This window comes from Myotis yumanensis, unplaced genomic scaffold (genome assembly GCF_028538775.1).
Source record: "Myotis yumanensis isolate MYYU_CA2020_CCGP unplaced genomic scaffold, mMyoYum1.0.hap1 SCAF_10, whole genome shotgun sequence".
Lineage (NCBI taxonomy): Eukaryota > Metazoa > Chordata > Mammalia > Chiroptera > Vespertilionidae > Myotis > Myotis yumanensis.
Window position 1 is genome coordinate 9,104,937 of NW_027223761.1, and position 15,546 is coordinate 9,120,482.

Consider the following 15,546-nt stretch of genomic DNA (forward strand, 5'->3'; position numbering starts at 1 on the left):
ACTCTTTAATTGTTTTGCTTTGAGTTTCTTACAGTGAGATTTGACCAACATTAATTCTTAGTGATAAAAAGTGAGTCGAAAATTCGGTTCTTTTACCTACTTTCTACCCGCATACAAATGAATCTTTTTAGATAGACAATGTTACTTGTACTGGTGATATTTGCTTGTAATTTTAAATTTTGGGAATGCAGTAAAAGGTAATTAATCTAAAGATCACATTGTAAATAACAGTGTATTTGTTCCATTACATAATTGAAAAAGGAGTCATGATCCTTCCTTCCTTAGACATTTCCTACCCTTTTAATTGAAAAATACAATTCTATAAACTAAAATGTACTTAGGGGTTCTTGAGTATATAAAATAAGTCAGGTAAAGATGTTCGAGAGTCACGCCACCTTTTCTTTTGCCCAAGCAAGGGAGGTCTGGGCTGGCTAGAGGCTGCTGTTTTTGTTCCTGGGTGTAGGCCTTCCTGTGGTCTCTACTTTCCTCATCTCCCAAAGGTTTAGTTAGCACCCCGCTTTTTGCCTCCGCCATCCCGTGAATTATGAAAATTATGAACATTGGCATAATAGCAGAGATGTGCCTCAGTATTTAACATTGGAAGGTTCCTAGATCCTCCACTGTAGAGAGGAGGAGGACGGGTGCAGAGTAGTGGGCCTTCTAAGACCTTTCATTCTAGCTGCTGCATGCTGGTGTATCATTTAACTGTCTTCAGAATTGGTTGCACTCAAAAGTGCTTGAAATGAATCAAGAATGAAGGGGGGTACAAGTTAAAGGCCTCTGCTGGCTTATCTTTGTAATTGACTGAATATTGTAACTTAGCTATGGAAACAGTTTTTTGTAAGTTTTCACTAAATTTGAGGGAAATAATTAAAAGAATGAAAGCTTCAGCCACTAAGGAACTTTATAATGAAAAGAAATAATTAAATGCTATAAAATGATAACTTTACTGTTTCTGTATGTGAGATCTTCTGAATTAGTTTCTTGTGCTAATAGGCGATGCCTTTCAGAAGATGTTTAATAATATAGCTTTTCAAATCATTTGGAAGGATAGAATTGTGTGTTCTCAACACAGTTGTGTGCTTTCAGAGATAAGGAATTGTTGGAGATTTTTATTCTGTTGTAGGAGCAAGGCAGGGACTTACTAATGTGTAGTTTTCCCTATTAATATGAAAATTTATTTAAAGACAGAATTAAACTTTGAGGAGATTGTATAAGACACTTCTTAAGCCAGAAAGCATGTGGGAGAACAAATTGTAATGAGTTGTGTGTAGTGTGTGTGTGCATACATGTTTTTTCCCTCTCTTTTATTGTAGTGGTTGGCACTTACCATGGTTCCCAGGACCAACCCCATCAAGTGACTGGTAACCACCAGCAGCCTCCCCAGCAGAACACGGGGTTTCCTCGGAGCAGTCAGCCCTATTACAACAGTCGTGGTGTGTCTCGTGGAGGCTCTCGTGGTGCTAGAGGCTTGATGAACGGATACAGGGGCCCTGCCAATGGATTCAGAGGTAAAAATTAATACCAAGTTCATGTCCTTTCCTGATTTGTAAAATACGTAGAAATAGTCATGTTTTTGGGAAAGATGTGTATCTCTCTACATTAGTCTCCTTCATAATTTAAAAACTTGTATATTTTGATACAGTCATTTAAATTGACATTGAGTTTTTTATGTGTCAGACCCATGCCTACTATTGTCCAATAAGGGATAATTGCTTTTCATATATTATCAGACCTTAGGGATATTTTTCTGGTTGTTTTTTTTGTCTTTTCATGTGTGTATGTGCATGGATGAGAGAAAATTTCATCTTCTAATTCAGCGGTTCACAACCTGTGCGTCGCGACCCCTGGGGTGGGGTTGGGTTGAACGACCCTTTAACAGGGGTCACCTAAGACCATTGGAAAACACATATATAATTACATATTGTTTTTGTGAATAATCACTATGCTTTAATTATGTCCAATTTGTAACAATGAAAATACATCCTGCATATCAGATATTTACATTATGATTCATAACAGTAGCAAAATTACAGTTATGAAGTAGCAATGAAAATAATTTTATGGTTGGGGGTCACCACAACATGAGGAACTGTATTAAAGGGTCGTGGCATTAGGAGGGTTGAGAACCACTGTTCTAATTACTGCTCATAGAAATATATAAACAGATTGGGTCAAGATAGTGATTAGAAATTAATATGAATAGCTTATAATATTTTAGTTCTTCCCTTGGTTAGTAGTAAGTAAGAAAGTAAACATTCCTTGTGAAGAGAAGAAAATTATTCTCTTGTCCTAAATTTTAGGAGGATATGATGGTTACCGCCCTTCATTCTCTAACACTCCAAACAGTGGTTACACACAGTCTCAGTTCAGTGCTCCCCGGGACTACTCTGGCTATCAGCGGGTAGGTAAAGTTGTTTTAAAATATAAACCTGACTGAAATATACCAATGGAAGTGACTGATGTAGTTTCTTTTTAAAATATATTTTTATTGGTTTCAGAGAGGAGAAGGGAGAGAGAGAAGCATTGATTGGCTGCCTCTTGCGCGGGCGCATGCACGCACACACACACGCACTCACACCTCCTCCCCACTGGTGATGGAGTCCACAACCCGGGCATGTACCTTGACCGGGCATCGAACCTCAACCTTCTGGTTCATAGGTTGACGCTTAACCACTGAGTCATACTGGCTGGGCTGTAGATTCTTGATGGACTTGATTAACTAATTTGGGCTGATTTTTATACCTGTGTTTTTTTTTTTTTTAATTATTTTTATTGATTTCAGAGAGGAAGGAGAGGGAGATATAGAAACATCAATGATGAGAGAGAATCATTGATTGGCTGCCTCCTACACACCCCCTACCGGGGATTGAGCCCACAACTCAGGCATCTGCCCTTGACCAGAATCGAACCCAGGACTCTTCAGTCTACAGGCTGACACTCTATCCACTGAGCCGAACTAGCTAGGGCTGATTTTATACCTTTGTACAAGATAAAGATAGTTCATTATGGAGAATGATGACTTTTGTTTTTTTAAATACTCAGTGTAGGTACTCATTTAAGAACATCTGTTAAAAACAATGATTTTAAGAGCAGAGAAAATATTTCATTGAACATTCTTAAGAATAATAGGCATATAACAATTACAGAATAATAATTATATTGAAATGTCTAAAAGAATAAGGAGGAGTTCTATATTTTGCAAGTATCTGACTAAGAATCTAGATGGCTAAGGATTTAAAAATTACCGTCTCTTCTCTTCAGTACTAACTAGCATGTCTTTTAGGATGGATATCAGCAGAATTTCAAGCGAGGCTCTGGGCAGAATGGACCACGGGGAGCCCCACGAGGTAATATTTTGTGGTGGTGATCCTAGTTCCTAAGTGGAGCTTCTGTTCTGGCCTTGGAAGAGCTGTTCATAATCTGCATGTAGGTTACTTGTTAGGAATACATTTATCATTTCCAGACTTGTTGCAAGGATTAAATGAAATGCTCTGTTTCTAAAATTTATCTTGAACCCAAATTTAATTTTTTGAATGACTGTCCCTGTTACTATAAACTGTCTCAAAAACTAGAACATTTTTCCTCCTCAGAAAAAAATGTTTTTCCAACTGCAAATTATTTTTCAGGTCCTAAAACCTGCTAAATGTTTTTAGGAAGTACTTACTGAAACATTTTGTAAGACATTTTTGGAATGAGATTGAACATTTATATAAATTTATTATTCCTCTTTTATTTTTGAAACATGCATATTATATTTTAGGGCCAGAGACCCTTTAATGGCCAGATAAGCCATAGTTACATTTAGAGAACCATTTAGAAGTCATAGAACTAATTGAAATTTCAATGCCTTTTGGACCACTATTATATAAATACCCATTAGTTTCTGACTTTTAAACAAAACCTCCAAATTCCTAACTAATTAAATCATATTTAAAAATACAGCTTTTAAGAGTTTTTGGTTTTGTCTATTACTGTAGGAAAACTACTTCGTACTATTTGAGCAGGAAGTCAACCTATGTAACAGAAGTAGCATTTCATCTGATCTGAAGTTCTAAATGGTTCTCTTATTGGAAGGATGTAAATTGAATAGGTTTCCTCTAGATTTTGGCCATCACATGTATAAAATGTATATTTCGGAGGAATTATAAAGTACTTTGATTTTAATGCTAATAGGAACTGGCCAGCAAAAGGTGCATTTTTAAAAAATTAATGGATCACTGGGAAATTATTGACTTGAAATATCAAAGGATATTTGCATGTGAATGTGAGTTATGTTCATTTTCACCTTGTAGCATATTCTATGAAAGTTGAGTTTACTGGTAGCTAAAAATCTGTTTTAACAGCATGTAAAAAGTTACTTTATCTGTTACAAGTCATTATATAATTTTCAATGTTATGTAGTTTCTTTTTAAAAGTTTAGGTAATAAGGTCTGTTTTTCATTCTGGTGCTTTTATTAATTTTGATAGTATGATGTTACTTACTACTGAAATGTAATAAGCTAGAGTGTACACTAGAATGTAAGCTCCATGAGAGCCAGGTACCTTGTCTGTTTTCACTGCTGTATCTATTTCCAACGCCTGATGACAGTGCCTGGCACATAGTAGGCACTCAATAAATACTTGTTGAATGAATGAATGAATGAGTACTGGTGGAATACTCCATTAGCTCTACTCTTCTTTTAGCTAGAGAACATGAGCAAATTTGGGCATGACAACTTCCAGGACAGGTGAAACTTGAACACTGAAGAATTGACCTCTTAAACCTAATAATGTGGTGACAAGCTACCCACATGCTTCTTGACTTCAGATGAAAATCTGCTTGAAGGCGAAACAAAAAGTATTTGAAAGAAAAACCAAATGCCATTTTTGTCTTCTAGGTCGTGGAGGGCCCCCAAGACCCAACAGAGGGATGCCGCAAATGAACACTCAGCAAGTGAATTAATCTGATTCACAGGATTATGTTTAATCGCCAAAAACACACTGGCCAGTGTACCATAATATGTTACCAGAAGAGTTATTATCTATTTGTTCTCCCTTTCAGAAAACTTATTGTAAAGGGACTGTTTTCATCCCATAAAGACAGGACTACAATTGTCAGCTTTATATTACCTGGATATGGAAGGAAACTATTTTTACTCTGCATGTTCTGTCCTAAGCGTCATCTTGAGCCTTGCACATGATACTCAGATTCCTCACCCTTGCTTAGGAGTAAAACATAATATACTTTACAGGGTGATACTATCTCCATAGTTAACCGAAGTGGCTTGGAAAAAGCAAGATTGACTTGTGACATTGGATAAAGTCTACAAATCAGCCCTAGCATTATTCAGTGGTAATTGACAAAAACATTTCCCTTGAAAGGAAGATGGAAGGAGGAGTTTGGTTTGGCAAAAAAACTGCACTTCACAACTTTTCCAGTTAAATGGAGCATTGAACGTTTAGATGCACATCAAATCACGCATGGGCCCTTAATCACACATATAAGGTTGGCTACCAGCTTTGACACAGCACTATTCATCCTTGGCCAAATGACTGTGGTTAAAAACACATGTAAATTGCTTCCTAACAGCTGACACTGTATAAGACAAAGCCGAAATGCAATATTAGGCTTTGATTGGCACTTTTTGAAAAATATGCAACAAATATGGGATGTAATCTGGATCACCGCTTCTGTACTTACTGTGAAGTATTTAGATACCTTTTGAACACATAACATTTTCTTTGACAATGACTTTTGTAAGGATTGGTAATATGTATCATTCCTTACGATGCTCATTGTCACTAATCCTTGGATCTTGCTGTTTTGTCACCTGAAGTGGTACAGGTACTGATGGAAATCTGTAATGGATAATCATAACACTCTTGGCCGTTTCCCTGCAGCCTGAAGGTTTTTAAAAGATAACAAATGCCTGCTGCTACCACCCTTTTAAATTGCTATCTTTTGAAAAGCACCAGTATGTGTTAGATTGATTTCCCTATTTTAGGGAAATAACAGTCAGTAGTTACAGTTCTGATGGTATAAGCAAAACAAATAAAACATGTTTATAAAAGTCGCATCTTGAAACACTGGTGTTCAACAGCTAGCAGCTGTTCAGTCATGCATTGTGTTTCAAATTTTATGGTCATCTCCAGCAACTATTTCTATAGTTCTTTACTTAAATTTGTCTAACCCTAATTATCCTTTTCTCCTGGAGGAATTTATATTCAAAGTGGTGATTCCTTCCCTTAGATGCACAGGGAGAGTCACAGATTTCGGTGGAGATTGACAGTTTAGTAATTTATGTACCATGCTGGAATGTGTGCTAGCAGTTTGAGCACTAGTTCTGTGTGCCTGTGAACTCAGTGCTGCTTGTCGTATCCCACTTTGATTCATGGGGAACTAAGCCCACCTATTAAGCAAAGGCTACTAAGTTAATGGTATTTTCTGTGCAGAAGTTACATTTTGTTTTCAGCCTTTAGCTAAGGAATTTTTTCAGTAGGTGCTCAGCACAAAATTATTCTCAAACATTCATCATTAGACAACTGGAGTTTTTGCTGGTTTTAACCTACTAAAATGGATAGGCTGTTGAACATTCCACATGCAAAAGTTTTGTAGGGTGGTGGGAAGTGGGGGGGATCTTCAATGTTTATTTTAAAATAAAGTAAGTTCTTGACTTTTCTCTTGTGGTTGTGGTACATCATATTGGAGGGTTATCTGTTTACATTTGCAAATGAGTATTTATTTTGTTGGCACCTCCCCTTGTGTGCTTTAAAATGACATCTGCCTGGGATGTACCACAACCATATGTTAGGTGTATTTTAGAGGGATTATATAAAATATTCGTGGTTTATTGGGTAATCCCTAGATGTATGCTTACAGTCCTCTATAAAACTAAATTTGCTATCTGTGTAGAAAACAATTTCATGACATTTACAATCAAAATTGAAGTAAATAAGTTCTTTATACAGTGATCTCAATCAGTTCAGAGATGGGATGGGGAGAAACTTTCTAGATTTCAAAGTTCTATGCATTAGTGTAGATGTGAATGTGTAAAGGTGTTTGTTTATTTATATGTTTTTTAAAGAATTTTTTTTGAAATACTGTGTATTTTTTTGGCATTCTACCATTGCAGTGTAAATGTAAAGCGTTTATGCTTCAATTCAGACTATATTTTTTAATTTTTTTTAATTGATTTTTTTTTTGGAGAGAGAGGGAGAGGGATAGAAACATGGATGAGAGAGGAACATCATTGATTGGCTGCTCCTGCACTGCCCCTACTGAGGATGGAGCCCGCAACCTCTTGGTTTCTGGGTTGACGTTCAACTGCTGAGCCACACTGGCTGGGGCCAGGCTATATGTTATAAAGGAATTCCTATATAAAGGAATACCTCAGTATGAGGCAGAGAACTTTGTAAAGGTTTCATTAAGATCTGAGTCTTGGTTCTAAGTATTCTGTCTTAATATATTAATATACTTGTCCTATCTGCAGAAAGCCTTTTGTTTGGTCAAATGCATATATTAGCAGAGTTGCAAGGAAATGATTGTCACATGTGTCATTGTAGTTTCTTGGTATAGCAAGACTCCATACATAGAATTTTTGTAAATGCACAGATACAGCCATCTCACATGGATAATGTGACCTTTTTAAAGCTTTAAGGTAGAATGTCATGGATTGCCTCCGTTAGGGCAGTTTAATTTTCAGATCCTAATATCCTTAAAGAATAGGGAAGAGTTTTTCCTGATCATTGTTATCTTGATACTAAAATAAGTATCCTTTCAATATTCTTTTCATCAGTTAGCTTGTATAGTTGTTTTGCCTCATATATGCAACATGGGAGACTTACCCACTTACAGGAGACATGAGAATGTGTTTTATCAGAAGGCTCATGAACTGAGGTGCTTTGTTGACAACCAATTCATAAAATGTAGAAGGGAGTTGAGTAGTCAATCTTGTAATTGTCTTAGGAAATTTGTATTGTTCATTTTATTTTCAATAATATATCTAATTAGGGGGAAATGGGATACAGATAAGCACGGAGTTCAAACCTTCATCTTTAAGCTCCTGAATTCCCAACTCACTGAGTTCTTAAGCTTCTTAAGTTTTGTTGACTATATTTAAAAGAGTCGGTATTGCCCTTGAGCTTATCCCTTCTAAAGAGGTAATGGGGAAGGAAAACCCTCAGGAAACTGAAAGTAAATTGTTAAGGCTCATCTCCACACCTTTTCCAATTTTGAATTCTACAAAAATACTGGAGAAGACTAGTGAATGTTTCAATTACATTAGGTTAAATCATTAAAAGTCTGATTCCTTATTGTCCTTGAGTGAAGTCTGCCTTAGTTGTATATACCATTCAGCAAACCTTTAAGTAAAGATGTAATCCTTACACTTAGGAGAGGAAAAGTTAAAGACATCTCTTTGGTAGCTTTGATTTCTAAGAGGGCAGAACTACAGTATTCTCAACAGGCTTTCAATACTTTTGACAGCTGCTCTGAAGCCTAATCTAGTCTCATGCAGAAGACTGGTTGTTTTGAGTTTACATAGTGAAGGTTCACCTAATCTATGAAGCCAATTTTTAGTATTGTGTTATTTGTAAGTACTAGTTTTCTTTAAGTCCTGTGTTTATATTAGGGAGCCACTGAACTAAATCTTCATTGAGAAAATTGGGGTAGCCTTTGCCAGGCATGCCAAGCACTGAGCACTCATGGCGACAAAATCACTGTGGTTCCTTCTTTCACTGAACTGTCAAAAGATACTGATGTGGCATTGAAGTGTAGCAAATGCCACGATGGAGGAGCATGGTTGATGGTAGATTTTAAGGCCACAACTGATATAACCTAGTCAAAACCATCAGGCAAGACTTCATTGAAAGGGATGTTGAACTAAGACTTGAAGAATAAGGCAAAGAAGGTGAGAGGAAAGCATGTCCAAAGGTCCAATCTCCAGTGACTGAGAATGCTATCTGGCTCAAGTGAATAGAGTTAGTTGAGAGATGGAAGAAGCACACAAGCCACTATAGATGTCTTTATAGTTACATGCCATGTTAAGTTTTATTTTGTAAGAATAGGTGGGGATTATTGAAGATGTTTGAGCTGTGTGTATAGGGGGAAGGATGGTGGGCCTCCTAATAAATGCCATTTTAAAGAACACTCAGTGCAGTGTTGAGAACAAAATGTACGGGTCAAGAGATGCCTGTTAACATGTACTAAATGAACACAGTGTGGAGGGTGGTGAATGGATTCTACATATTTTATATCTGTGTACTTTGCTGAGTTCTCTGGGCCTTGGTTATCAGACATCATCTCTAGCTAATATTTTTTCCTAGATGACCTCTTAATCTCATGATTTTGACACAATTAGCATTTTAGTGTGAAATATGTCTAGGTCCCAAACTCTCGAGGCCATTCATACTCAGTGTCTTCATTTGAATGTGGTGAGTATGCCAACTTGATCTCTTATTAGCCCACATTCATCCAGTTGCTCAGAGCAAATACATCTTGGACATCGTCTTGGATTTCCTTTCATACCCTATACCTAGTCCTTACGCAAATCCACATGGTTCTACCTTGAAAATATATCAAGTCATCTAGCACTTGTGACTATCACCAATACCAGTTTAGAAGTTAACTACAGTAGCTTGTAATGGTTCTCCCTGCTTCTACTCTTGCTATGGTTTTTACACAGTGGCCAGAGCGAGCCTTTTAAGAGGACAGATTTTGTCGCTTCCTGGTATCCCAAATTGCAGTGGTTTCCCGTCACACCTGGAGTTAAGCCTAAATCTGGCCCACATGCCCTTCATTACCTGGCCTGATCTATCATTTTCTTTTTGCTCACTGGCCACACTGGCTGCTTTGCCAAGATTTTCACTAAGTTTGGGTCTTTGCTTCATGTCCACCTCTAAAGCAGTACCTTACTCAATGGATAGTTTTAATGCCACTTAAAACCTACCGGAAGCTTCACGAGGGACAGGAACACTGGTTACTGTCCCTTGTGCCTGGCATGGTGACTTCGTTGAGTAAAGAAATTGGACTAGATGGGTGATGGCGCTGACTGCATCAGCTTTAGAAGTGTCTTGATTTGTGGAACGTTTCAGGGAGCAAGGGAAACGAGCCCGACTTCACACAATGAATTTGAGGTGTCCGAAGTGTCAAGCAGTTGAATTTAAGTTCAACAATCTGGCCCAAAGAAGGCATGGGTGACCCTTGTAGCCACGTGCTTGGGCGAGTTGTGGGAGCTGCACCCGGGGGCTGGTTTGCAGCAGAGCGCCAGCGTTAGGTGGCCGCGGGCCTCGAGGGAGCCGGCGAAGGAGCGGCCGCCGTGGGTGTAAAACAATTCCAGGCAAAGGTCATCGGCGGGGGCTGGGTTAAGTGAGATGAATGGAAAAGGTCTGCGGATGGAGTTTCCTCATCTCGTCAGTAAAATGCGAAGGTATTTAAATAAGAGGGTCGGGAAGTTACGCAGATTCCTGAAACCAGAAGGTCTCGCATAACCAGGCTGACCTGGAAAACCCTGGACTACTTACCAAGTGGAGTCCCGGACCTGCCCGGCACCAGCAGCCCGGCACAGGGCAGGGCCGCGGGTGCGGCATCTGCGGGCTTTGTCCTTGGCAGCGAGGTCTCTTCATTGGCTACGAAGAGGGCAGATTACCGGACCTACCGCACCCCAGCCGCCACCGGCAGAGGGAAGAGCCGCGGTCGCCACCGAGATGGTAGCCCCGCCTCCGGGTCTGACGTCATCGCGCAGGGACAGGGCTGAGAAAGGCCCCCTCGGGCACGCGCCGCTTCCCAGAGCCGGCGGGGCGGGGCGGGGCGGGGCGCGTCGCGGAGCCCGGCGTCCGCGGGGGGCGGTCCCTGCGCCGTCCTCGGAAGCCGCTCGGGAGCACGTCCTCCTCCACGTGCTTCCGCCTCGCAGCGATTTGGGATTCGCCGGACTCGGGACGCAGGTACATCTCGCGGGGCGGCCGGGCTTGGCTGCCGAGGCCGGTGTCTGTGGGCCGGAGGAGACCCTGCCTCTGGCCGGCCCGGCGCTCCTGGATGACAGGAGCCTCCTCCCCAACAGGCAGCCACGGCGTGCTTCTCGGGGGCTCTCGGGGGCTGCCTGGCTCGCTCTCCACCCGCCGGGGACCTCTAGCCGGGGGAGTCGAGGTGATGGGCTGGGGGAGTCGAGGTGATGGGGTGGGGGAGTCGAGGTGATGGGGTGGGGGAGTCGAGGTGATGGGGTGGGGGCAGCCCCTCGGCCTCCGCGGACCCGCCCACAGGCCCTGACGCCCGCACGGGCGGACCTGGTTGCCGCGCTGGGCGCTGAGCGGAGGCAGCCTGAGTCCACGTCCTCCCACGCTTAGCTGCTCGCCGGTGCTCGTTCATTTCATGCTCCGCGTTCAGCAGTCGCATTCGGACTTGTTTACTAGCACTCCTTGAAGGTGCCTGGCATATGGATGCCATGTGTATGTGTCAGACGACAGATGAGTGAATGGAAAATAATCACCCTTTTCCCCCTGCAAGGCCTTCCTCCTCCATTCAGCCTTTCATGGCAACAGCAATCTCAGACTTTAATCAGAAGTCAAGACTTTGTCTGGTACTGTTCTGGGCCTCCCAGGTAACGAGCAAAAAGCAGTCCCAATAACTATTATTGATGGATTATAATGGGGTCGTTATGTGGCCCACAACTCAGCCGTCAAGATGGGCAGTTTAGAAAAACTGGAATGACCTCAGGCTTCCGAGTCAGGCAGGCTCGAGTGTGCGTCCTGTCGCCACAGCTTTTCTTCCTTGGGATACTTGCTCCTTTCCTTGTAAAATGGGAACCACTGATTGCGACGTAGTGTTTATAGTAAAATAGAACTGCTAATTTCTATGTTTGGATTGGGGAATTACAAGGACAGTAGAGGCATGGTTAAGGTTCAATTAATGAGCTTTACATTTAGAATGTAGCAGACACTGGAGTTTCTAAGTAACATTTAAAATTTCATGTTATAAATGTGATTAACATATCCGATGTTTCTTTGGTGTATTTATTATGGTAATGATGTGATATTTTATTATATGTAATTACAATAACTTTTGAGGTCTGCCTGGCATGTGCATTTTAAAAAGCAAAACTAAAAAAAAAGAACAAAATAAGAATCACCAGCAATCGCAAATTTAGAAATAGCTACTTTATGTTTTGGTGTTTTCTTCCAGTCTTTTTTTTCTTCTCTCTTTTTAAAAAATAATACTTTTATTTATTGATTTCAGAGAGGAAAGGAGAGGGGGAGAGAGATAGAAACATGAATGATGAGAATCATTGATCAGCTGCCTCCTGCATGCCTTCCACTGGTCAAGCCTTCAGCAGCAACCCTGGGCCTGTTCTCTGACTGGGAATCTAACCGTGACCTCTTGGTTCAACCACTGAACTACACTGGCCAGGCATTTTTTACCCCCTCCATGTATTATGTACATGCATAAAAAACCCAGTATCATACTTAATCCTGCCATGTTATTCTCACATGAGTATCTATATCCATATCTATAATAATAAAAGCTTAATATGCTAATTAGACCAGACGTCCTGGCTATCCTTCAGGGCGACCTTCTGGACAAAGAGGGAAGCCTGGGTCCCATGAGCTGGAGGGAAGCCAGGGCCTGCAGCCAGGGGAAGAAAGGCCTGATCTTGCACGAATTTCATGCATTGGGCCTCTAGTTTTTAGATAATTTTAATGATTTTGAAAAAGTTTTATTGAAAACTGCTTTATTATATCCCATAGATATACCATTATATAGTATAGTCACTATTTCTTTGAACATTGTTTCTGATTTTTTAAAAAAATATATTTTTGTTGATTTCAGAGAGAGGAAGGGAGAGGGAGAGTTAGAAACATCAATGATGAGAGAGAATCATTGATTGGCTGCCTCCTGCACGCCCCCACTGGGGATCTAGCCTGCAACCCAGGCATGTGCCTTAGGCTGGAGTTGAACCTGGGACCCTTCAGTCCGCAGGCCAACACTCTGTCCACTGAGCCAAACCAGCTAGGGCTGTTTCTGATTTTTTAAAATGCTCCTCCATATACTTGTGAATTACAGCTTTCCTGTTGACTTCCCACGTTGAAGGAACATTTTATTCACCTCCCAAGCCTCAGTTTCCTAATTTTAAAAAAATGAGGGTCATGTTTTCCCTAGAGAGCTGTTTGAGGGTTAAGATGTTACCTGTAAATGTGCCTAGTACAGTCCCTGGCCCCACAGGAGGCAGCCGCTAATGTTCCTCACCCAGAATCTGGTGCTCATGTCAGTGTGCTTCCTTCCATTCTGTTTTAGTGATAGTACTCACCATGCATCGGAAGAAAGTAGATAACCGAATCCGGATTCTCATAGAGAATGGGGTAGCTGAGCGGCAAAGGTCTCTCTTTGTTGTGGTTGGAGATCGAGGAAAAGATCAGGTAAGACCTGGTACATGCTTCTGACTTACTGTGCAGCCCCCAGAGTCGGCATGTCACAGGCCCTCTGGGGTTTTAGCACACAATGACATTACGGTCCCTTGACTTTCTTTAAAAAAAGTTTTTTTGTTGATTTCAGAGAGGAAGAGGGAGGGATAGAGATAGAAACATCAATGATGAGAGACAATCATTGATCAGCTGCCTCCTGCACACCTCTTACTGGGGATTGAGCCCGCAACCCAGGCATGTGACCCAACCAAAAATCGAACCCTGACCTCCTGGTTCATAGGTTGATGTTCAACCACTGAGCCACACTGGTCCGGCTTGATTGGTTTTCTTTTTTTTAAAAATATACTTTTTATTGATTTCAGAGAGGAAGGGAGAGGGAGAGAGAGATAGAAACATCAAGGAGAGAGAATCATTGATCGGCTGCCTCCTACACGCCCCCTACTGGGGATTGAGCCCACAATCCAGGTATGTGCCCTTGACCGCAATTGAACCCGTGACCTTCGGTCCACAGGCCAATGCTCTATCCACTGAGACAAACCGGCTAGGGGCTTGACTGGTTTTCTTTAAGTAAAATGCCAACTGGGGAATCTTTCTTTCTTTATTTGTAAGTGATAAATACTCTATAGTTAGAAACATTAGCAGACAGGTTAACAACTTTAGATGCTGTGGGTGGTGGCCTGAGCACAAGGTTAAGGGGGTGTGGCTTCTAGTCCCATCTTGAGCGCTACTTGCCTAGTGACCCTGGGCACTTCCCTGGCCCTCAGTTTAGTTTCCACATCTGTCAAATGAGGTCCTGGGCCTGGCAGACTCAAAGGTCACTTTCGGTTCTGAGATTCTGTGACTTTTTCCTTTGGCAGGTGGTCATACTCCATCACATGTTGTCCAAAGCAACCGTGAAGGCCCGGCCTTCGGTGCTGTGGTGTTACAAGAAAGAGCTGGGCTTCAGCAGGTAAGCTCGGCCCTTTGAGTGCCCCGTGCTACTTACGATTCCTGCTCCTTAGTTACGTGCCAGGAAATGATTTCTTTTTTTTTTTTTTGAGCCTTTTGATGGTTTCTATTACTCAAAAAGCTTCATTTTAAAAATTTATTTAGCTTTCTGACTCTGTGCTTGTGCCTTCAACACTTTCACAACAATTTTCTGCTCCTCAATAAGGAAAGCACGCTTGATCCTGTCACGGACGCGTTTAGCACACGTGGATCCACCGTAGACCCTGCTGACGTGTTTTTCGCTTTAGACAACCCCATTAGAACTTTAGGTCTCACGGCACGAGCTCTGCGAAGCCGGCCTGGGCACGCACCACATGCAGACTTTGGTGCTTTCCCAACCTTCTTGGTGTAAAGTAAACAATTGTGTTACCAGGGGCTCAGGACAGCCTCGTTTTGTTAGCGGCTGTCTTGTAGGACAGCCTCCGACGGTATGTCAGATGCTGGACCATGGTGAGTACCTGAAGTCACCATCCCCGGAAGAACAGGAAATGATTTCTTGAGTTTTTCTGGGATTGTTAGTGGAGGTGCTGTCTCTGAGGACATTTCCAACTAGAGAAAACACTAGAGCTGGTGTCTGCCTTCATTCCTGACAATAAGTTTCAAATCATTTTCATGCTCTTTAAGTCCCCAGTGCAGATCCTTGCTTTCTGCATGTGATTTTTCTTCCTACTTTCCTAAGCCCATGTAATGCAAGCTCCCTTAATTGCCTTTTCTTACCTCAATTTTTCACTCTCCCTCTTCCTTCCCTTTTGTTTCTGAGGATGTCCCTCATCCCATCTTTAAAGCAAACCCCTTGGTCTACTCTGGTTCTCTTCTCAAACTGCTCTCCGGACCTGTACTTCGTTTCCTCTCCTGGACACTCTATCCCCCTTTGAAACTTTCTCCTTTTTCCTGTTAAACATGCTCAGCTTTCTCCATTATATTTATAAAAAAAGCTACATACCCAGCTTTATCCCTCGGTTTAGCATTTTTACTCATTCTTATTGCCAAACAGCTTGAAACAGAGCCTGTTGCATTTCCTGGCCACCCTTGTGATCAAATTGTGCTCTTGGATATCGTTGATGACCCGATGCCCAATTCGATAACGTTTCTTCCTCTTTCTCCTTCTTTTCAGAGCTCTTCCTCCACTAGTTTACTGCTGTGTTTGACATGGTACTGCCTAGT

The 15,546-nt window shown here is 41.4% G+C and overlaps 2 protein-coding genes and 1 pseudogene across 4 annotated transcripts in view; 2 read left to right on the plus strand and 1 right to left on the minus strand.

The window, feature by feature from the left end:
• The window catches only part of CAPRIN1 (cell cycle associated protein 1), a 39,527-nt gene extending 32,866 nt beyond the window's left edge, over positions 1-6,661 (plus strand). For both annotated transcript variants that reach the window (XM_070427765.1, XM_070427764.1), the window contains 4 exons: positions 1,317-1,511; positions 2,304-2,404; positions 3,287-3,350; positions 4,881-6,661. In XM_070427765.1, coding sequence (XP_070283866.1) covers positions 1,317-1,511; positions 2,304-2,404; positions 3,287-3,350; positions 4,881-4,945 — 425 coding nt within the window. In that variant the 3' untranslated portion in view covers positions 4,946-6,661. The remainder of the gene's footprint in view (positions 1-1,316; positions 1,512-2,303; positions 2,405-3,286; positions 3,351-4,880) is intronic.
• A 4,186-nt stretch (positions 6,662-10,847) lies between these two features.
• The window catches only part of NAT10 (N-acetyltransferase 10), a 33,694-nt gene continuing 28,995 nt past the window's right edge, over positions 10,848-15,546 (plus strand). Inside the window, exons 1-3 of one of the 2 annotated variants that reach the window (XM_070427767.1) lie at positions 10,848-10,923; positions 13,268-13,389; positions 14,253-14,344. In XM_070427767.1, coding sequence (XP_070283868.1) covers positions 13,282-13,389; positions 14,253-14,344 — 200 coding nt within the window. In that variant the 5' untranslated portion in view covers positions 10,848-10,923; positions 13,268-13,281. Of the gene's footprint in view, positions 10,924-10,954; positions 11,126-13,267; positions 13,390-14,252; positions 14,345-15,546 lie in introns of those variants that run through there. The other variant, XM_070427768.1, reaches the window with a different exon arrangement.
• On the minus strand, positions 14,480-14,831 carry LOC139017862 (large ribosomal subunit protein eL34 pseudogene; annotated as a pseudogene).